This window comes from Microcaecilia unicolor, chromosome 7 (assembly GCF_901765095.1).
Source record: "Microcaecilia unicolor chromosome 7, aMicUni1.1, whole genome shotgun sequence".
In the NCBI taxonomy this organism is placed as follows: domain Eukaryota; kingdom Metazoa; phylum Chordata; class Amphibia; order Gymnophiona; family Siphonopidae; genus Microcaecilia; species Microcaecilia unicolor.
The window spans coordinates 20,737,349-20,761,156 of NC_044037.1; the positions used below are offsets into that span (position 1 = coordinate 20,737,349).

Below are 23,808 nucleotides of genomic sequence, written 5' to 3' on the forward strand. Positions count from 1 at the left end.
CCCTATCGGACCGACCGTTCACTTGTCTATTTAGATTGTAAGCTCTTGAGCAGGGACTGTCCTTCTTTGTTAAATTGTACAGCGCTGCGTAACCCTAGTAGCGCTCTAGAAACGTTAAGTAGTAGTAGTAATATACACAACTCCCCCACATATATTCAGAACTGTCTTACAATAACTGCTTATTATGCTACTACCATCTTTTATCATTATCATGTTATCCAAAACCCAGCTGTAACACTAAATGTCTGTTTTCTGATATATTTCCATTACTCATGATGTATTGTAAGCCACATTGAGCCTGCAAGGAGGTGGGAAAATGTGGGATACAAATGCAATAAATAAATAAACAAACTGTGTCGCGTCTACAATAAACCACCGTGAATTTTATTTGTTGTCCTGGTCTTTTGAGTCGTTGGCCCACTTCCCTTCGCATTTTAGAGAAGACATACATATTTGTAAAGTACAGGATATAATTATTGGGTTAATATTAAAGAATGCATTTTCATAAGCACCGATACTAAAAGAAATAAATCAGCACATGTGGACTAAATCAGAAATATTGATTGTGAATGAATCTGATTGCCAGCAACAACCTCATAAATGTTAAATAAATTTGTTTTAAGATCAAAATATTGTCCTGTTTTATTTGTTCTGTGAAGGCTAACAGCTTCTCCTATATAAGCACACAATTATGGAACACACTGCCAAAAGCTGTGAAGACAACCTATGACCACCTAAACTTCAGGAAATCACTGAAAACCTACCTATTCAAAAAGGCAGACCCCACTGACCCAACATAGATACCTACACTCGGCAACACAGCAAAACCAAAGCTCGTAATGGACACATATATAACCTTTCCTCTCCTCAACCTCCATTGTACCTGATACACATGTACCTTTATTAGACCACAATATCACCTTGTATTTGTTTCTCTACCGGACTAGGCGAAAGCCTTTACGGTACTATGTAAGCCACATTGAGCCTGCAAACAGGTGGGGAAATGTGGCGGCGGTGTACCCAGCGTAGTTGACGGCAGGACAGGCAAGCCGATGTTGTCGCTATCTGAGCAGGATTCCACATTAGGGCGTCCTTCCCGAGGAAGCCTTTACCGGCGAAACGGACCGTTGAGGAGGTCTAAGTCTAACGCCAGTATAAGATAAGTCGTTTCCTTTGCTCTCTACGTCCTGAGGAGGTGTATATGTGACACTTTTTGCATAAAAATTGTTATAAAAATAGACACCGTTTAACATCTAGGGAGGTGGTTGGTTGAGGACCAGTGATTGAAGTACGGTGACTGTGCATATGGGATATATTGTGCATGAGTAATCCCACTAATTTGGCTAAATGTCACCAGTCTGAGGTCCTTCTTCCCCCCCCCCCCCCCCCCCCCCCCCACCTTCCGCTATTTTTCTTTACCAGCATGCAAATTGCTTGATCTAACCCGCTATTTTGTTGCTGGATACAAATGGAACAAATATATAAATATATATATATATAGCTATAAACTGCAAACAAGTTTTGTTAGGTATCACTGTGTGCCAGTAAAAAGATTAGGGGCCCTGCTTACTAAGGAGCGCTAGCATTTTTAGCGTGTGCTAAAAATTAGCGTGCACTAACCATGTAGACACCCATAGGAATATTATGGGTGTCTACACAGCACACACTAAAGATGCTAACGCACCCTCTAGTGTGGCTTAGTAAACAAGGCCCTAGGACTTGTTAGAGATTTTGTCTGTTTTATATTATGTGTGTATTAATTGTGATCCACTGAGGATTTTAGATCACCCGGAATATAAATGTCAGTGAAGGAAGGAAGTCACCTGTTTACGATGTTCAGTTTAATCGTCTTCCTTGTGTATGTAGTGTGCATGGCTCCCATCTACAACCCAGCAGTTATCTGCTTCACAGTCTAAAAAAATGACTTTACAAACCTGATGAGAGTCTGGTTTCTGAATTCTCAGATCTTAATGAGAAGGCCCTGGGGCACGTTGACAAGAAGTGAATGAGACTCTAAAAGGAAATGGTGACCTGTATTATGGATGATTTAGAGCACAGGACCCCTTATTAACCTCCAAAAAGTTCAGGGATCCCCAACTCTGCCATATCATTTTCCCTAAACCCCCTTCCCTCGGTGCCAAGCCAGTTCCCACTAACTCTCTATCTTCCTCCCTTTCATCTCTCTGGCTGTCCTCCCACCAGTCAGTTATTTTCTCTCTCTCCTGCCCCTAGCCAGTTCCCTTCAGTCTCTTTCTTTCTCTCGCTCCCCTCCCTCAGCTCCCAATCTCTTATGTTCTCTCTTCACCACCAGCCTGCCTCTCTCTTTTTCTTTGTTCTGTGGGTCTCCCTATAATAGTCTCAAGGACCCCCAGTGGTTTAGAGGAGTGGCCTAATGGTTAGTGCAGTGGGCTTTCATCCTTGCAACTTGGGTTCAGTTCCCACTGCAGCTCCTTGTGATCTTGGGCAAGTCACTTACCCTCCCTATTGCCCCAGGTGCAAAAACTTAGATTGTCAGCCCTCTAGGGACAGAGAAAGTTCTTGCATAATAATGTGTACAGCACTGCATATGTCTAGTAGAAATAATTAGTAGTAATAGTATAATTTTATTTTTGTTACATTTGTACCCCATGCTTTCCCACTCATGGCAGGCTCAATGCGGCTTACATGGGGCAATGGAGGGTTAAGTGACTTGCCCAGAGTCACAAGGAGCTGCCTGTGCCTGAAGTGGGACTCGAACTCAGTTCCCCAGGACCAATGTCCACCACCCTAACCACTAGGCCACTCCACAATGAGGTAACAGTAACCGGTTTCTCAGGGAAGAACCAGGACTCAGAGATACACAGTAAATCCAAATTATTATCCTCAATAAAATCAAATATAAGTGATGTCCTATTTCTGACTGACCGAGCATTAAGTAATGCACATTTTAACGTAATAAACTTTAGTAGACCTTGATTTCATAACTGGAACATGAACAAGACACCCATCACAAGCTTCAGTCTTGACTTTCCTAGCTAAATCAGCAAAACAACCATTACCAGCTGCTACCAATATAGAAAATGCAGCCAAAACAAAGCAAATAAAAACTAATAAACACAATCATCGGAAGTCTGCATGAAAGAGCACACAAAGGAGCACTCCTTTTTCATGCTCCTTCATTGGCATGACAAGGAGGCGCTCAACCCTCCAGCGGCAATCTGGGCTTTAAATGGTTCCCACACTCCCAAGTAACATACACAGGGAGGCAGAGCAGCAGTTCTTCAGGGTCCAGGCTAGACACTGATGATAACAAAGGAGGGAGAACCGTCAGACTGTATATTGCGCAGATGGAACAGCGCTCACATAAAGTAAGACGGGCACAGATGGATATAGCCCTCAATATGTCCCTCCGGCGTCAACCCGGACTTTAATTGACTCCTGCACTCCTGCTAATATCCTAGACATTATGGGCTAGATTCAGAAATGGCGCTCAATTCTGTTCTATAATGGGCACTCAAAGATAAGCCCCCATTATAAAATAGCAGAGTGCTGATCTTGGTGCCCAGACTTACGCCTGCTAAAACCAGTTGTACTTCCAAGCACCCAACTGAAATGCGCAAATTTTAGGAATGCCCCTGACCTGCCTGTGTACCTCCCATGCCACATCCCCTTTTGGGATGTGCTCTATGGGATTTGGGCGCACATTGTTATACAACAGATTATGGCAAGATGTGCATGCAAATTGAAAATGATGCTAATTAACACCCAATTATTGGCTCTAACTGGCTTGTTAGCTGATTTAGTTGGGCACACACCTTGGATCGGTATCATATATCGAATTCGGGGATATGCACACAAGGGGCATGTAAATGTGGGTGCTAGATTATAGAATTGCTCAAGTGTTTTGCCCCAGTCTTGGTGCATGCAAACAGACTCTTTGCGTCTTTTCTTACTTAGAAGACTTCCTCATTTCTGTCAGGTCAGCTGGAAACGCAGAGAGGTTACTGCATTTCACAAGCCCTAGCCTGTGCAAAGAAGGCATTTTGATTGTTCTTAGCTCCATGATCTGAAACAGGCAAAGCATTCATTCCAAAAGCGTGCCACATGAGCCTCACTACCCTGAATCAAAGTTAGTCACGAGGTTTTCAGCTACAGTAACATACATAGTAAATGACGGCAGAAAAAGACCTGCACAGTCCATCCAGTCTGCCCAACAAGATAAACTCATATGTGCTACTTTTTGTGTATACCTTACCTTGATTTGTACCTGTCCTTTTCAGGGCAGACTGTGTAAGTCTGCCCAGCACTGTCCCCGCCTCCCACTACCGGCTCTGGCACAGACCGTATAAGTCTGCCCAGCACTATCCCCGCCTCCCGCCACCCAATCTTGGCTAAGCTCCTTAGGATCCATTCCTTCTGAACAGGATTCCTTTATGTTTGTCCCACACGTGTTTGAATTCTGTTACCGTTTTCATTTCCACCACCTCCCGCGGGCTGGCATTCCAAGCATCCACTACTCTCTCTGTGAAAAAATACTTCCTGACATTTTTCTTGAGTCTGCCCCCCTTCAATCTCATTTGCTTGCACTATCCAAATCACTGCCTTCTCAGAAAAGGAAAATGTCCCCGCAGGGAGAGTCTGTTCAGAAGAGATGCTGGCAACTCTTATTTTCCAGGGCATGACCTCCCAAGTAGCTCTGATAGGCCATGAAACATTCCTAGATGCTCCCAGGCCCCTCCCCTAATTGCTTCCTGTTACATTTGGTAACGAGAGATGGGATCTCCTCTGACTAAGGCATCCAATTCCAGGTTTAAGATTACCAAGCTGAGTGAAGAAGAGCATATGGTTTGGGGTCAATCTGAAGGAGGGGCTACCTTTGTTTTGTAAAACTACAAGTTAAAGGGAAGCACATTCATGGCCAGCTATGGTAGGAAGATTTCAGTCTTTGTTCAAACAATATTCTTTATTTCTATAGGAGCTATATGCAGGGGCTCCGTGAGTCTTCCTGTGCTTGGGTCCCAGAAAGGGCTATGGTGATCATCCCTGCAGAAGAGGGAGAGCACAAGTATCTCTACAACGGATCTAACTGGCGAGTCCCACACGATAGCTGTCTTAGGAGCTTGTTTGGTTGGATCCCTCATATGACCTGGTCAGGGCTGGTTCAAGACAGGGCCATAGTATTTATGGATGTGTTTCTTGAGAGGTCTCCCAGCGCGTTACTGTCATCTCAAACTTAGTTACCTTTTAGAGAAGGTGGAACATCCTTTTGAGAAGCCCTGACATTTTATGGACCAAACTTCAGGGGCCAGTAAGAAATAATTATGGGAAGCCCCCCCCTTGCCTTACCCCCTTCCCCTGATATCAATCCCATTTGGGTCAATTTTAGAGGCTATGAGTAACACTCCTTTCCTCAGGAAAGTAGTCCTGGAAAGCTGGTTTGGCTAGGGTAGCACCCTCCTTATTGTTGCTGTGTCCCCCCCCCCCCCCCCCAAGTAGCATCTGACCATCCAGTGAGAAGATGCCAAGTGTTACTGTGAAGGGTTATTGCAAAAACCCACCCAGGAAAGCCACGGTGATCAAGGGCTCTCAGTCTGTCAAATTCAGAAAGCTAACCAATGAATGCATTGTTGCCCTAGTGCAGGTTATTCTCATTCCTGTGTTAGTGACCATGAAATGAAATTTTTGACTACATCAAGTTTGGCTTTGGTGGTGGAAACGAAAATGTAACAATTGCCTTCAGTTGTCTTAGCTTTGACATAGGATATGAGACTGAAGGTAGCACAGGCCCTCTTAAAAGTGTGTGTGTGTGTGGGGGGGTCCCCCTCTCTCTCTACCTGCTGGTAGGGGGACATAGCCCACTTGCCTGGGCTGGAAATTAACAAGGAAAGGAGATTAACAGGTAAATTTAAATTTTACAGTAAGCCACATATAAAATAAATACCTATCATAGCTACTATAAATTTCAAAAAAATTAAGTTCTTATGCAGAAATACAATCAAATTTTACCACGCACAGAATAACATGTTTAAAGACATATGAAATTTATTTTAAGCACAGATAAAGTGTTACAGAAGAAATCTGACATACAGTATTTTAAAATAAATACAGTACAAATAAAAACAAAACCACTTAGGACTTCTGTGTCTGAAACCATCTTCAGCAGGTTTCAGTTTGAGGTCAGAGTGAATCATGCCATAGCCCATGGCAGTGGTATGAGAGTGTCAAAGTCAGTATTGCTGCCTAGAAGACTGAATGATGCATCCATTCACTATAAAAGCTTCTTACTCCAAAATCTTTATTAAGAAATAGACAATAAAACAATGTTTTTCTTTGCTGGCCTTAGAAACAAAAAGATATACTTTGTAAACCGGAGTACCATTACCATTAGGAATTAAAAAGTAATTACTCAGTCTGTTTCAATCATTAGAGAGGTGGGCTGGTGGTCTGTTGATCATATCCATTTAAGGCCGACTCCCCCTTCACAGTCTAGGGCCTAGCTCCGTAGCCTTCATTCTCACGTACTTCATGTGTCTCTCACCTAGCCCAGCTGCCTTCAAGAGAGGTGTATGCTCAAGTCTTATTTTTAAATTATCAGAGCTCTGTGATTCTCTTTCCATTTAGACATGTTTTAAATGCTGTCTCTGGTTTAGGGCCCTTCAGTTTTCTTCCTTTGTGCTTATGGTCTATGCAAGCTTCCAGGCACTTGCTGGCTGTAGAAAAGTTGCCCCAGTAAACAAGCCATGCATATCTGTAACCAGATGCTCCACGCGTACACAAATGTGTCCTACAGGCTCAGACGCTCAGGATTTCAAATTCTTCTTCCACTTCAAAAAGCTTATCGGTAGATTCAATGAGTTCTACAAGCAAAGTGTAATGTCAGTATTTTATTTGTAAACATGTATATGGAACCATTTTTGGGAGGGAAGAGGAGGGTTTGAACTGAGGTATCTGCCCTGGGCCCCATCCTAACATCCATCATCATTTAGGAGGGCCTATAGGACATGAACTGGAGTCAACCCCCCCCCCCCCCCCCCAAACTCTTCAATCTTTGGGATATGGAGGCATATTTTCAAAGCACTTAGCCTATGGAACTTTGGGAGGCTAAGTGCTTTGAAAATATGCCTCATGGCCACATCTGACTAAAGTATCCCAGGCTCCACCCCCATGAAGAGTTCACCATACAATCTGAGATATGGGTTGGCACTGTGCCTTGGAGAAGAACCAAGATGTCTGGTGCATTCTTGCAGTTTAGAGGAAGAAATGTACTCCTGTGGTAACAGGCTGCTTATATTGACATGTGGTGAAATGGTTAGCTAAACAAAAGCAGATATAAGCTGCAGGGCTCGGTGGCAAGTGAATAGAGCCTACACTGGCAGCTGTGCACCTTTTCGGGGACACACAGGTATTAAAATTAATCTGACTGCAAGATACAAAAAAAAAAAATAGATAAGTAATATAACAAGAAAACAGAACTAACTAGGAACGAAAACTGATTGGGGAGAGATCCAGAGAGAACCAACCATGACATACAAACCCATTTAAAGGAGAAGGTTTCACAAGAAAGGAGGCAGTTACATTTTAAGCTATTTGGGTAGCTCAGAGGTGCATCTATTTTTTCCCCCCCAATATTTATTGTGTGTCTACGCGTAAAATGTTTCTATCGTCTCAAAATCATGTGCAACAAACCCGTGTGTACAGATGGATCAACCTGCCCTAATAGGCTCCTAAAAAGAGTAAATCGCATGTCCCTTTGCCCATGGCCGCAGCCCAACGGCATACCTGCTCCTGTAGTGCTAACTTCTGGTTTTGTTGGAGGAATAAAGGGAGGCCAATGTGCTGGGTGCTTTGGTACTAGCTCAAACATCCGTCTCTGCTGCTTTAGAATTTCCTGAAGGGAACATACATCAAAATTTGAAAATGAAAGTCAAATTACTCGCTCTCTTCTTCAGTTAGCACTGGATATTAAAATTGACAGTATCTACTGCTAATCTGGTTTGCTCTTTTGCTTATACTGTCCTAAATTTTAAATTGGAGTTCCATACTTTTTGATCAGTTGGCAGAATGATTACAATTTTGAAGAGAAAATAAACAAAGAAACATCTTTTTATAAGTTTTAAAATTCTGGAACACATCAATATCTGAGAATGTAGGAAAACAGATCAAGTTGATTACCTTTTGCACAAGACTACACCAATTATCAAAGTCTGCTTCTTCTTTGCAGAAGAATCCCTAAAAAAAAAAGGAAAAACAAACAGATGATGCTTGAACTAGGCCCCTCTAAACCAAAAGCATGATTTAAGTGCCATCATAGGTGCAGTTTGACCATTTCATTTGGTGGGATGGGCAATGATTTGCAAACACACATCACATATGGTTATCTATCCACAAAAATGTAATAAAAAAAAAGTATATCAACAGTAAAGGGTTTTATTTTGTTTGTTTGTTACTGAAATTAGTCAACACCACAAAAAGTTTCTCTCATAGTACCCTTAGAAACAAATTGATAAAAACCCATGGATCTGAAGGCACAGTGGTGTACCATGGAACATTGGCTGGAAAGCACATACCTAGAACACCAATGCACCTCTTACTGGGAAAACAGAACAAGATGGACCACTGTATCACACTGTCCCCTCCCCTTCCCCCCACAACAGTATATAATGGACTCAGCAACCCCATCACTCTACCTTCCATCTCCCTCCAAACAAAAAATGTCCTTTCCCAATTCTTTTCCCCTGAAGACTATGTACAGCGGCTTTTCAATTTTCTTGTTCTCCACACTCTGCCTCTAATCCTTTCACCCTACACTCCCCCTCATCCCCTGTCCTGCTCGACACCCTCTTACCATGGGAGGAGTTCAGGGACAGGCACAGTGAAGGGGTAGGAGCCCAATCTGAGATGAAAGGCATATCCCACATTCCCTTCTGTTTGCCCCATCCGTCCTACGTCACTTTCCCCTGCTTTCCACATACATCTCTTCATTCCAGACTCCCCTCTTTACTCCAGCTTTCCCTGCTTTCTATCTCCCAATTTGATGCTTCCTCCCTTCTTTTCCCCCTTGCACTACTCTCTGCCTCCCACTCATTTATCTGACAATCTGCACCCATGCTTTTCACCCTCTACTCCCCCACTATACCCCATGCTTTGCACCCTCTACACCATTCCCAGTGTAGAGGGCAGAGAGGGGGGGAGTAGAGGGTGAAAAGAATGGGTGCAGCACATGTGAGTTTATCTTCTTGGGCAGACTGGATGGACCATGCAGGTCTTTTTCTGCCGTCAATGTTGACTGGTTTGAACTCAGTTAATTTGGATCCTACTCCAGGACCTAGGAATCAGAGACATATATGTTCCGCCTCTTTCCTTTCTCTTCCTTCATGCCTCCTTTCTTGTTTCTCTCCTCACCACCCTTTTTATCGTCTCTCCTTTCTTCACTTCTGCCCCTTCTCACTCATCTCTCCTCCCCACCATTGTCTCAGCTCTTCTCTATTTCCAGCCCCCTTATGCCATTCTCAGCATCTACCACTATGAGTTTCCTCCTTCCATCTCCTTTCTGCCAATGTCAGCCCCCTTCTTCCATCTTTGGTATCTGCCAGCATCAGCCCCCTTCTCCCAGCCTCCATATCAGATCCTTTTCCCAACTCATTCCCCAGCATCTGCCACCATCAGCCTCCTTTCTCCCATCCTCATTCCCTAGCTCCAGCATCAGACTCTTTTCCTAACTCAATACCAATCCTAGAATCAGCCCCCTTCTCTCATCCCCTACATCTGCCAGAATTAGCTCTTTGTCTTATTCCCAGCCTCCTCCTCCAATCCTCAGCCCTAGCATTAGATCCTTTCCCATCTTAGCATATGCCTGCAACATCTCCCCTCTCTTGTCCCCCTCTCCCAGAATAGTCCAGCATTTTTCCTCCCCTTCCTCAACATGACCCAGCAACTCACCCTCTCTCCCTGTCTAGCATCTCCCTCACCAGCCCCCCCTCGAAATCTTCCTGTTGCACTTCTCCTTGTTGTTGCAATAGTGTCAACACTGAAAAGAAAAACAAAGTGCTGCACAGCCTCCCATTCCAACATGCTATAAGTCTCTACTGGTCCCTCCCCTTCTGTCAAGTCGTTTGAGTTGTTGCAATAAAGATCACCTTTTTGAATGAGTGCGTCCCTTGGTCTTTTGGAAGAGCCAATCTATCCTACTCCTTGGATTTTCTCTTGCTGACGCACATAGGGACTGAACGTTCCTCCACTTCTGTGCTAATGACAATTGAACCAGAAGTCAGGAAATGTATTGAATCCCCTGGTGCACCTCTATGATGATGGCCCCCAAACTGTTGTTGCACTATTTAGAACACAAGTAATTTCACCTCTCTCCCTCCCCCATATGAATGAGCACCAGTCCATTCCACAGCACTTACTAAAGCCACAGAAGGATCCAGGTTCATTATCTTCATTCGGTGAGGGACTCGCTGACAGTGGTAGCTCTGGTCATGAATCAAGCCAGTTTCCTCTGAGTCTACAAATGCCTGTGTAGTGTGAGGGTCCAAGTAAATCAGTTCTTCACCTAAATAGGTAAAAGCATAAACATAGAGAGGTACCGTTTTCGCATCCTGTTCAAACTTCTTCTACTAACCTATAAATGTACTCACTCTGCTGCTCCCCAGTATCTCTCCATACTCGTCCTTCCCTACACCCCTTCCCGTGCACTCCGTTCCCTGGATAAATCCTTCTTATCTGTTCCCTTCTCCGCTACTGCCAACTCCAGACTTCGCTCCTTCTGTCTTGCTACGCCCTATGCCTGGAATAGACTTCCTGAGCCCCTACGTCTTGCCCCATACTTGACCATCTTTAAATCTAGATTGAAAGCCCACCTCTTTAACATTGCTTTTGACTTGTAACCACTTGTATCCACTCACCTCCACCTACCCTCCTCTCCTCTTTCCTCTACACATTAATTGATTTGTTTGCTTTATTTTTTGTCTACTAGATTGTAAGCTCTTTGAGCAGGGACTGTCTTTCTTCTATGTTTGTGCAGCGCTGCGTACGCTTTGTAGTGCTATAAAAATGCTAAATAGTAGCAACAAAAGCATGTCCCAGCCAGTGACCAAATGACTTCTCTAATTCTAGACAGTAAAGCTCAAGAATTGATAAAAAAAATATTTGTGTGTCAAGGTGCCACCCTAAAAATGATCTCAGATATTCTCTTGGATGAAAGAGGACTCTGGTTCAGGAGCGTTACTGACTAAATGTAAGCAAGAAGACACAAGCAGACACACAAGACTACCTAGAGATCTTTAGAAGGATGGTGTGATGTGACCTTAGATGATGTATGAAGGATGTCATGTGATTGACTGAAGAGGAGCCCAGAATATCATGTTTAGCTTAGCCATGGCATCACTTTTGGGCATTCAAATCATTTGGCCTTTGGACTCAGGTCACATGAGATCAATGCAATGGATTAGACAGAGCACCTCCTCTTGGGTCTGACTATTTCAGCAGTTAAAAGAAATACAAGATACCCCTTTGTTGACAACATGTGAGGGGTTCTATTTCAAGCAACACAGAACAGAGATTCTTGTAATTGTGATTCTGCAGGCTGGACCATCATTACGACAAGGCAATAGTTTTGATACATAGAAGTACAAAGTACTTGCTTTCATCAACTTATTTGTACTGTTTCTTACCTGAAAATCCTATGAAATAATAAGCATTATTTGGTTTTCCTCCTAATGCTCCTAAGGACTGTGGCATCTTAAAACATTCCTACAGAAGCAAAGAGAAATAGCCCTGGTTGTTGTTCCATACAGTACTTTTCAGAGGCCCAGATAAGCGAAGGGCTTAAAATCATACCTTGAATGCAGCTACATAGATAGGATTGATGTGGTTTATCCCTAGTCGGAGAGGTACGATCAGCAGCAGAGGTTTCCAGCCTGTGCAATACGGAGACGTTGTCCTGTTTCGGTTGAATGAACTACCATGGGCACCTCCACCTGCATACAGATGATACTTGCACGTTTTTTCTAAGAAAAGAAAGAAGCAATAAAGAACACTTTCACATTTGTTTATAGTAATGCATTTGCAGATAATTGAAATGTTCTCTCATTCTGTGGCACAATGTAAAATTCTTGAGGTACTGGAGCAGAGTAATTTAACTTCAGATGAGGATCCTAAGGGCTAGACTAGTTTTCAGAATATCTGCAATGAATTTGCATAAGTTACATTTCCATAGGTGTCTGTTTATTAAAATGCAATTACCAGCTCTAGACCATGGGGTACAGTTTAAAAACACAGTCAATAAATAACTATTTAAAATAATGAACCAGCCAATTAGAAACAGCACATATTAAGTTTCTCCCACAAGAAATGTCCCTCAATTTAACCAGGATTTCAGTCTTTTTTTTTTTTTTTTAAGCAGAAAGACAGCACACAGCTGTCCATAGGAAGGTAATTCCAATTTTTCAAAACTGCTTATGTTTAAATATATTTTATTGAAGACACAACTTCCATTTTGCAACTAACACAGAGAAATAGAACAATTAAATTTGCTCTCCAAGAACATTTTACATTTTCTTCCCTCCCTTCCTCCCCCCTCCCCCCACCCCCCCAAAGTCTCCAACAGTTTATTGATGGTACTTCAGAAAGAACATTTCCAATTAACAAATGGAGATAAGATATACAGTACAAATGTGTGTGCGACTCTCGTAGAAAAGAACAATCTACCATCAAACATTTCTCCCAGCATTCTCCTCCCCCCTCCCCCCCAAAAAAATCCCTCATAAGCTGCTTTTCACATTGTATTGAAATCCATTTATGATCCTCTAACATAAAACTATATTGCAAAGCTGCGTCACAAACATAAATAGTGGAATCTTCAACTATCACAGCAGTATTTAAAAGTCCCTGCTCTAGCAGAGTGCCTGAACTCTGATGACACTCCACCCTAATTAAGTAACCGTCTATTAACTCCCCCCCCCCATGACCCTGTCCAAACCCTCACTATTAATGCAATTTCCCATTTTCTGTGTCCTCACTCTACCTTCACAACTGCTTATAAAAGAACAGATTTCCTAGTCTAAGACAACTTTACCTCTGTCAATGGAAGAAGACCAAACACCTTGCTGTGACGATCAAAGAACCTTTTTTGGCTGATACTAATATAAATGTTCAACCAACAAAAGAGGAACACCCCCAAAAAGCGATTTTCTCCTATTGGCAAACAATGCAAGAAAAATGTGATCACTGTCTAGCAGCAGTGTTCTGCAACATCTGTGCTTTCTTAAAGTGAAATGTGTTCTTACCTGCTAATTTCCTTTCCTTGAGTCCTGCTAGACTAGTCCAGAAGATTGGGTTATGCTATCCAACCAGTAGACGGAGGCAGAGAAGATTGACTTTCAGTGACGTCCTCACCAGTATAACAAGTGATGCAGCCATGGAACCTGCCGTTATATCATAGATGCCCGATATAAAAGGCCTGTGAGGTTAAGCCTTCCCGAAACCCAGACTGGCAGACAGGAGCAGAATCATTCAATACTGATAACTTAGGCTGAGAACAGAGTAAGCACTAGGACAATGACCAAGGCAAGAAGCCAGGAAAGTTGTTGCAGCTGCTAATTCTTCACTTCCTGCCTCTGAATGATTCTGGTCAGCAGCCAATCAACAGAGGTGAGAAGCCAACTCCAGCAGTGAAGGGGGGGGGGGGTGCAACATAAGAGATCAAGACAATATTGTGTGGAGGGAAGCAATAAAAGGAGTGGGCAACAGAGAGTGAGGGCACCGTGGAACACAGGCAATGTTCATGGCAGGGGACCTGGCAAGCAAGCTTTGTCTATGCTACTTTTCCTCAATCATAGCAGCAGAGGTTGAAAACTAGCAAAACCCCTTCTCCTCCCTTGCTGAACTGATATAGTTACTGGACATGGGGGTGGAAGGGGGATGTCTCTGGAGACACCTAGGAAATCTTCAATTAAAAGTTTCTCCCACCCTAGTGGCTGCCCAAGCCCCCTTCTTCCACATTGGCCCTGAACAGGAAGTTATCTAGATAGGGAAGGACTAAGCACTTCTCCGGTTGGCTGGAAGTATCAGGATGTGAGTATATGCATCCTTCAAGTCCAGAGAGCATAGGCAATTGTTTTCCTGAATCCTGTTCAGAAGGGTGCCCAGGGAAACCAACCTGAACTTTTTTTTGACCAGGAATTTGTTCAGGGCCCTTAGGTCTAGGCTGGGATGCATCCCCCCCCCCCCCCCCCCCCCCCTATCTTCTTTTAAATGAGGAAGTACCTGGAATAGAATCCATGCCCTTTTTCCCTGGTGGAATGTGGTTCGACCACATGGGCCTTTTGAAGGATGGAGAGGTCCGCTGCAAGAACCTGCTTGTGCTGAGAGCTGAAGTAATGAGCTCTCGGTGGGCAATTTGGAGATTTTTGAAGCCAACTGAGGGCTTATCCAAGGCGGGCTGTTTGAAGAACCCACTGGTCGGAGGTTACAAGGGGCCACCTTTCGTAGAAAAACTTCAGGCTCCCCCCGACTGGCAAATCGTATGGGACAGATATTTTTACTGTAGCTATGCTCTGCTGGAGCCAGTCAAAAGCTCATCCCTTGCTTTGACTGGGGAGCAGCAGGGACCTTAGGCGCACGCTGGGGCTGAGCCTGAACAGGCTAGCAAGAGGACAAGGCAAATCTACATTTTCTGTGTGTACCAGGCACCCCTCCTTGACTTGCCAAAAGACTGCCTAGGTGAGGAGGCTGATGCAGAAGGCACCTGGCAGGAGAGAGAAGAGATGGTATCAGTGTGTTTTTTGATCTGGTCAGCGATCTCCTCAACCTTATCTCCAAAAAGGTTACTCCTCCCAGCATGGGGCATCCATCAACCTCTGCTGAACCAACTGTTTCAAGTCAGAAACATGCAGCCATGAGTGTCTGTGCATTGCTATACTTTGAGCAGAGATCCTGGATGCCACATCAGAGATGTCATAGGCGCCCCTGGCCAAGAACTTATGACACGCCTTCTGCTGCTTGGCCAACTGGTGTACCGACTCGGCCTGCTCCGGTGGGACAGAGTCCGTCAAATCCAACAGCTTACGCACCGAGTCCCTCAAGTACATGCTCATAAAGAGGTGGTATGATTGCATATGGGACACAAGCACTGAGGCCTGGAACATCTTCCTTCCAAAAAAAAAAAAGAGTCCAAGGTCCTAGCTTCTCTGCCTGAGGGTGCCAAGGCACACTCTCTAGAACGGCTGGCTCTCTTGAGAGCCGATTCCATTATTATAGAATTGTGAGGCAACTGGGGCCTATCAAAACCAGGTGTGCTGTGGATCCAATACATCGTGTAAATCTTCTTGGGCAGGACAGGGACTGACAGAGGGGACTCCCAGTTCCTATCGAGGACTTCCTTGAGTACCTTGTGAAGAGGGACAGTCACAGCCTCCGTACAAGGGGACTTGTAATCCAGGACCTCGAGCATCTTAGCCCTGGGCTCATCCTCCACTTCCAAATGAAATGGAATAGCCTAAGCCAGTTCCTTCAGAAAAGATGGGAACGAAAGGCTCTCCGGCGCTGACGAGTACAACGTCGAATCTCCATGTCGCCTCGAGGTCAGGTCCGACCCTGAACAGTCCCAGGGGCCCTGCACAGCAGTCAGAATTGAAACAGGTAGAGACCCATCTCTCATCTCCCAGTGTCATGATGTCCAGTAGCAGCCACGCAGATCGATGCTCCCGATGCCGACGTTAAGGAATCGGCTTGGCTCCAAAAATCTTTGCATATTGAGCCTCTCTGGCAACCTGTGTCCGTTTCTTCATCCGAAGACAGAGGACACAGCAGGGCTATGGTCAGGCCCTAAACAATGAAGACACCAAGAATGGGTGTCCTTACCAGAGACTGTCCGATTGCATCGGGTACAGCGCTTAAAGACTGGGAACTAGAGTGGACATGGACGGAAAAACTTCCACAGCCAAATCAAACGAAACAATGGTGCCAAAAAAAGAGGCAAGGCTCCAGAAAAAATAAAGGGAAAAACCCAGCCAAAGTCAAGGCCTAAACGTGGCCTAGTGACACGGTAAACAAAGGAAACTTAAAAACTGGACAACAAAATCTAAAAATACAAGGGAAGAGGAAAAAAGGGGGGCCTGAACGTGGGCATACGAAGAACATTCACAAAAAAGAATGCAAAAGGCACAAAAAAGCTCTTCCAGACCAGACCCATGAAGAGACACATTAAAAAATAGCCTCTCTTCATCATGGTAGAAAAAGAACTGTGGTAACTGCGCCCTTGCGGTGGGCAGGAAGGCACTCGCACATGTCGCTCATGCTCTATAAAGCTTGTTATAAGCTGTGGACCGGGCAACGTGGCATCACGATAACCAATTGTGAGAATTAATGGACTGCTTTGTCCTTGGAGAATCTAGGCACCACTTATAGAATACGCCGAGTTGGCACTGATCTCTGCCGCAATTTTTTTTAGGCACAATATATAGAATCTCCCCCTATATTTTAAAAAACGAGACTAGTGAGGTTTCTGGAATCCAATGGATTACAAGACCCAAGGCAACATGGTTTTACTATAGGCAGGTCTTGTCAGACAAATCTGATTAATTTCTTTGACAGGGTGACCAGAGAATTGGATCAAGGCAGAAAGCTAGATGTGGTGTATTTAAATTTTAGCAAAGCCTTTGACAAGGTTCCACATAGATGACTAATAAATAAACAGAATGCTGCAAAGTGACGGATGGGTTTGGAAGGTGATAGAGGGTAGTGGTAAATGGAGCTCACTCTGAGGAAAGGGATGTTACAAGTGATGTGCTGCAAGGTTTGGTTCTGGGTCCGATTTTTTAAACATTTTTGTAAGCGATAATGCTGAAGGGCTATCTGGTAAAGTTTTCCTTTTTGCTAATGTCCATTGGTGCACACTAAGTGCCATGTGGACCATAGGTATAAAATAAGACATATAGGACTAGATTCTATATATATTGCCTAAAAAAAAATACACCTGAACGGTTTATAGAATATGCTGAGCACTGTCTCCATGACTAAATTTAGCTGCAGGCAGTTACGCCAAGTAAAACTTGGGGTAAATGCTGATTCCATAAATTAGGCAAGGGCTGGGTGTATTCTATAAAGAGCATAGATTTTAGAAAGGCCCATGACCCATCAATTCCACACCCATGGCCATGCCTCCTTTTCAACTATGTGACTTAGAATTTACATGCATCAAGCTACAGAATACACTTAGACAGTTCTGCGCATAAATTCTAATTAGTGTCAATTATTATTATTAGCATTTGTATAGCGCTACCCCTTATTAATTGGCAATCAGCACTGATTGACTTGTTATCTAATTATGTTGCGCACACAAATCCAGAATACGACCGGATTTGCATGTGCAACTTAAGCTGCACTATATAGAATCCGGGGGATAGAATTTAGCATGCACTAATATCCGTTAGCACATGCTAAGCTTTAGGAAAATGGCCCCTAAATTAGCAGCTGATCCAGGGTTTAGAAGTATCCTCCTTTTCAGCCATCCACTCCAAGTGGCTACCTGTTATGTTTAGAGTTATGTTTAAGGTTCTTGTGTTGATACATCAGCACGTGAAGCCAGGACGGTCCGTTAAGATCTGAGAAATCTAAACAGCTGTTTGCCTTCTCCAGTGATGGATACAAAGATGCGAGCAGTTTCGATTGCTGGTCCCTTTGCTATGGAATGATTTGCCTGGGCATTTAAGACTGTGTGACAATGTTCAGCATTTAAACAATTCTTGAAGACTCACTATTTTTTATAGGCCTTTCTAGAAGTATGAAGTGTATTGAAATAACTGTTTTCCAGCTAATTGGATCGATGTATTAACTGTTTGTTGATCTTTGTTGTTTGTTATATTTTAGTGTTTTTATTAATTATATGTACGTTTTATGTTACCCACTTTGGGTAAAGGCAGGATACAAGTAAAATAAATAAATAAATTATTTGTAAAACCGGTGTTGTTTCTAAAATTCCAACCTCCTTTGATATGTTTAAAGTACTCTGACTGGGCTCTGCAATGATTCTCTTAACACAGTAAATCCAGTGGTCAGCGACAGACATTCTCTTTCTATCTCTCATTTCAATAAGGGTACTAGGGGTGCAGTGTTACTTCTTTGTAAAACAGAACTATAGTTTACAATGAGACAGTAGAAAACAGCAAAATCAGAATCTTCTAATTAAAAATAAAATAGAAAATCCAAGATGGCGTCTTGAGCTGATGTGCGTGAAGCAGGCTCCTTTCCCCGGTGAAATGCTGCACATTCGAATTCCATGAACCCGTAATGGGGAAGAGGAAAGGGAAACCCAATTCGTCTACCTCCACAGGCAGGGTGAATCCCACTCCCATGCGCCAGACGACACTCGAGGAATCGGGACTGCGAACGCGGGGAACTGGAGCGGTCACTTCGGGTGGTCCGGAAGATCTCTCTGACCAAAGCACTGAAGGAGTCTCGTTGAGCCCTCCTTCATTAACAGCGCCCCCAAGACCAGGAATGGATAGACCGGCAGCGAGTGAACAGCGCGCAGAACCCGGAAGTCGGACCCCTGCGGCTGAATGTGGAGACCCCGCAGCCTTGTCGACGCCAGAGGGAACACCAAGCCAGGCAGGTTTTCTGTCGGAGAGAAGCTCAGGCGTGCCTTCCTTAAGTTTTGAGGTTTTGAGAAAACCAACGTCTGTTACACTGGAAACAGTATGGGAAGCAATTCAAGCTGTGAACAACACCTTGCAGCAAATCTCAGGTACTTTAAGGGGAGAAGTGGCTGAACTAAAACAGGCCCAAGTAGGGGTGACAAACAAACTTGCAGAGCAAACAAACAAGATGGAAGTTTTTGATAAGGACTTGAAATCAGTTAATTCCTCAACCTTAATGTTAATTAAAGATAGTAACCTCCAACAGCGCAAAATAGAATATTTAGAGAACCAGATTAGAGGTAATAATCTGCGTCTTCTAAATTTTCCCAAATCTCCTCTCATTCCAGCTCTAGAGATGTTAAAAAAATATGTTAGAGAAATATTGGGAGTCCCTGTTGAGGGTTTCCCACCTATTACCAGGTTACAATATATCTCTGGTACCGGGGGGAGAGAATTACCAAATGAACCACAAGTTGCTTTAAATCTAACTGACTTTCTAGAGAACTTCATGGAGGTTATTACAGAGAGAACAACACTGTTGGTCACATTTGCTCTGCAACTTGACCGCCATAATATATTCAAGCTTTACTTCTGCCACATGAACTCTCCCTTCCTCGGATCAAAAGTGCAGATTTTTCCAGATCTTTCTAGAGACACTCAAAGAAGAAGAAAAAATTTTCTTTTGTTGAAAGAGAGAGTTCTTCGAGTCAGAGGGACTTTCATGTTAAGATTTCCTTGTAAATGTTATGTTTCTTTTAATTCCACAAATTATATTTTCTTTGATCCAGGGAAATTAACTGAATTTATTACCTCTAAAGAATAATGCTGCAATAGTTTAGGATTGCAAGTGCTTATACCCGGCTGTGATTTCAACAGCTCCTTCAGCTCATGTTTTCTTTCTTTATATTGAGTATAAATATTACCTAGATCTTGGATCTATTATTGTGGACTAAATAATTGGAAATTTTCCTGATTACCTATTTTGATATATTTTTTCTGTTATCTGGATTTATGTTATATTACATAAATGTAAATGTATATAATTTATAAATAAAAAATTTAAAAAAAAATAAAATAGAACGCAGAGCTTACTGATATCTTCAATCACCACAGTATTGTCCATCGATACATACACCGCCAAAGAATTCCATTCATCAAACAGAGCCAGCTTTCTGTAAAATATTTGGAAGCTGCGATTATTAAGATGAAATGTTACCAGACACTGTGGCATTGGCTGACTTACTCTCAAATATAGGAGCCTTTCAAATTCTATAAAACAAGAATGAATACATCCTTAGAAATTAAATAAAAGTTCAGCGAGAAGAAGAATAGCTGAATAATTTTGTTTGATTAAATTTCCTTTTTCAGCACTGCTTGATTTATCATTCATTATTTAATATACCGCTTACTTTGTGGACAATCTGAAGCAGTTTAATATTCTACCCAGTAAGAAGGTAATGAACTAGACTTGTAAAAAGCATATTAAATATATCAAGATCTGCTGCATGAAGCCACAGCACTGTGTAAAGGAACTGCAATACTCCATCTAGCAGCATACAGTTACTACTACTACTACTTAACATTTCTAGAGCGCTACTAGGGTTACGCAGCGCTGTACAAATGAACAAATAAGGAAAGTCCCTGCTCAGGAGAGCTTACAATCTAAAGGACGAAATGTCAAGTTGGGGTAGTCTAGATTTCCTGAGTAGAGGTGTTGTGATTAGGTGCCGAAGGCGACATTGAAGAGGTGGGCTTTGAGCAATGATTTGAAGATGGGTAGGGAGGGGGCCCGGCGTATGGGCTCAGGGAGTTTGTTCCAAGCATGGGGTGAAGCGAGGCAGAAAGGGCGAAGCCTAGAGTTGGCGGTGGTGGAGAAGGGTACTGAAAGGAGGGATTTGTCAAGAGAGCGGAGGTTACGGGTGGGGACATAAGGGGAGATGGGGGTAGAGAGGTAGGGAGGGGCTGCAGATCGAGTGCATTTGTAGGTGAGTAGGAGAAGCTTGAACTGTATGCGGTATCTGATCGGAAGCCAGTGAAGTGACTTGAGGAGAGGGGTGATATGAGCATATCGGTTGAGGCGGAAGATAAGACGTGCGGCCGAGTTCTGGATGGACTGAAGGGGGGGATAGATGGCTAAGTGGGAGGCCGGTGAGGAGTAGGTTGCAGTAGTCAAGGCGAGAGGTAATGAGAGAGTGGATGAGGGTTCGAGTGGTGTGCTCGGAGAGGAGGGGGCGAATTTTGCTAATGTTATAGAGGAAGAAGCGACAGGTCTTGGCTATCTGCTGGATATGCACAGAGAAGGAGAGGGAGGAGTCGAAGATGACACCAAGGTTGCGGGCAGATGAGACAGGGACAATGAGGGAAGAACACAGCGGTGTACAATACGAAAACAGTAAAACAAACCCATTAATGTGGGTTTCTGTACTCTGTAATATGTATAATGCACAGAGTAGAGACTATGAATGCAACTGAACAGAAGATGAGTTACAGTTCCAATCCCTTCCACCCATGCCCCCTTCTCAAGTGCAGAGCCAGTGGTGGGGAGGTGGGGATAGTGCTGGGCGGACTTATACGGTCTGTGCCAGAAACGGTGGTGGGAGGTGGGGCTGGTGGTTCGGAGGCGGGGATAGTACTGGGCGGACTTATACGGTCTGTGCCCTGAAAAAGACAGGTAACAAATCAAGGTAAGGTATACACAAAAAATGGGCATGTGAGTTTATCTTCTTGGGCAGACTGGATGGACCATGCAGGTCTTTTTCTGCCGTCATCTACTATGTTACTATGTTACAATCAATAGGAAAGCTTAGAGTGCCCTATGTATCTGCTCTATAAATACAGAAAGGAATTCCTTTGTTTGAGAAGTGTATCTGAAGCCAGTGGCGTAGCAGGGGGGGCTGCCACCCGGGGCGGTTCGCCGTTGCACCCCCCCCCCCCGGGTGCAGCGCGATGACATCCCCCCCCCCTCGGCGCATCGACACCCCCCACCCCCCTCCCAGCTCCCGAACCCTACCTTTAAAAAGAATATTGGAATTCGAGGCGAGGCGCAGCGCCTCGCGCCTGCCCTGCACGTAAAAGAAATGTGGACTGTTGGGCCTTCCCTCGCTCTATCTGTCCCGCCCTCCGCTGACGCAACTTCCTATTTCCGCAAGGGCGGGACAGATAGAGCGAGGGAAGGCCCGACAGTCCACATTTCTTTTATGTGCAGGGCAGGCGTGAGGCGCTGCGCCTCGCCTCGGATTCCGATATTCTTTTTAAAGGTAGGGTGTGGGAGCTGGTTGGGGGGGGTGTCGATGCGCAGAGGGGGGGAGCTGGTAGGGAGCACCCCCCCTGAGCTGACATCCGGAGCGGACCGCCCCTCCCCCCTTGCTACACCACTGACTGAAGCACTCTTCAAACAGTGAGCTTACACGAAAAAGATCACATATTCCCAACATTCTAATTCCAATAAATACTAAACACAGCTAATTAAGTTGATTAAGTGGGCATAGCAGTGGTGTCCCTAGGCTGCCTGACACCCAGGGCGGATTGCCGATGCCCCCCCCCCCCCCCCCGGCGAAATTACACCCCCCCCCCCCCCCCCCCGGGTGCATTTTTACTTGCTGGGGGGGGGGTGCCGCGCGCCTGTTGGCCTAGTCCACTCGTTCCCTCCCTGCTGCTCCCTCTGCCCCGGAACAGGAAGTAACATTCCGCGCAAAGGGAGCAGCAGGGAGGGAACGAGCGGACTCGGCCAACAGGCGCGCAGCACCCCCCAGCGGCGTGCACCCGGGGCAGACTGCCCCCCCCCCCCTTGGTACGCCACTGGGGCATAGGCATCCTGGATGCTAGTTTAGTACAGGCTTTCCTAATCCCTAACGGCCTAGAACCTGGAAAGAACTACAACTGTAAACTAGTCTGGGTGACAATTCTAACACAATAATAATAATAACCAGAGACATGTCACTTACTTTAAAACTTGGGCAACCGTATTTGGTCCAAACCACTCTCCTATTTTCTTCCCTTCTCCTACACCCATCTGTGCTGTTATGTTAAAAAGAAAGAAAGCATAAAATCCTTCAGGTTTCCACAGCGTTTCCTGTAGAATCTTTTTCCACATACCAATGCTGCTTGCCACCAGCCGGTCTGTTCAGCACTTCTTCAGACATGCCCAGTCTCACATTTCAGTACATTCTCAGGGCTCAGTTCCCTGTTTCCCTTCCACTCATATTACCTATCACATGCTTACTATTCAATCATTCTGTTCAAAGACTACTGGCACTCACACACAGCATGATTTCAAACTTCCCCTCCTAAAAATGGAAGGGGAACTTACATAAGAATTTAGACTTCATATGGGCTTTTTTTTTTTTTTTTTTTTGTACCCCGCGCTTTCCCACTCATGGCAGGCTCAATGTGGCAATGGAGGGCTGAGTGACTTGCCCAGAGTCACAAGGAGCTGCCTGTGCCTGAAGTGGGAATCGAACTCAGTTCCTCAGGACCAAAGTCCACCACCCTAACCACTAGGCCACTCCTCCACTGTTGCTACTTACTATTTGAGATTCTACATGGAATGTTGCTATTCCACTAGCAACATTCCATGTAGAAGTCAGCCCTTGTAGATCACCAATGTGGCCGCGCAGGCTTCTGCTTCTGTGAGTCTGACGTCCTGTACGTGCAGGACGTCAGACTCACAGAAACAGAAGCCTGCGCAGCCTTCTACATGGAATGTTGCTGAATAGCAACATTCCATGTAGAATCTCCAATAGTAGCAACATTCCATGTAGAATCTCCAATAGTATCTATTTTATTTTTGTTACATTTGTACCCCGCGCTTTCCCACTCATGGCAGGCTCAATGCGGCTTACATGGGGCAATGGAGGGTTAAGTGACTTGCCCAGAGTCACAAGGAGCTGCCTGTGCCTGAAGTGGGAATTGAACTCAGTTCCTCAGGACCAGAGTCCACCACCCTAACCACTAGGCCACTCCTCCACTGTTGCTACTATTGGAGATTCTACATGGAATGTTGCTATTCCACTAGCCACATTCCATGTAGAAGTCGGCCCTTGCAGATCACCAATGTGGCCGCGCAGGCTTCTGCTTCTGTGAGTCTGACGTCCTGCACGTACGTGCAGGTCGTCAGACTCACAGAAACAGAAGCCTGCGCGGCCTTCTACATGGAATGTTGCTAGTGGAATAGCAACATTCCGTGTAGAAT

The 23,808-nt window shown here is 44.4% G+C and overlaps 1 protein-coding gene across 1 annotated transcript in view; it reads right to left on the reverse strand.

Moving 5' to 3' along the window:
- Positions 1 to 6,000: 6,000 nt before the first annotated feature.
- Positions 6,001 to 23,808, reverse strand: part of ATG4A (autophagy related 4A cysteine peptidase) — a 33,718-nt gene continuing 15,910 nt past the window's right edge. The window contains exons 6-13 of the mRNA XM_030210183.1: positions 22,562 to 22,634; positions 19,710 to 19,789; positions 11,818 to 11,987; positions 11,652 to 11,730; positions 10,386 to 10,531; positions 8,152 to 8,208; positions 7,759 to 7,867; positions 6,001 to 6,836 (exon numbers count right to left, since the gene is read on the reverse strand). Of these exons, the coding sequence (XP_030066043.1) occupies positions 6,772 to 6,836; positions 7,759 to 7,867; positions 8,152 to 8,208; positions 10,386 to 10,531; positions 11,652 to 11,730; positions 11,818 to 11,987; positions 19,710 to 19,789; positions 22,562 to 22,634 (779 nt within the window). The 3' untranslated portion in view covers positions 6,001 to 6,771. The remainder of the gene's footprint in view (positions 6,837 to 7,758; positions 7,868 to 8,151; positions 8,209 to 10,385; positions 10,532 to 11,651; positions 11,731 to 11,817; positions 11,988 to 19,709; positions 19,790 to 22,561; positions 22,635 to 23,808) is intronic.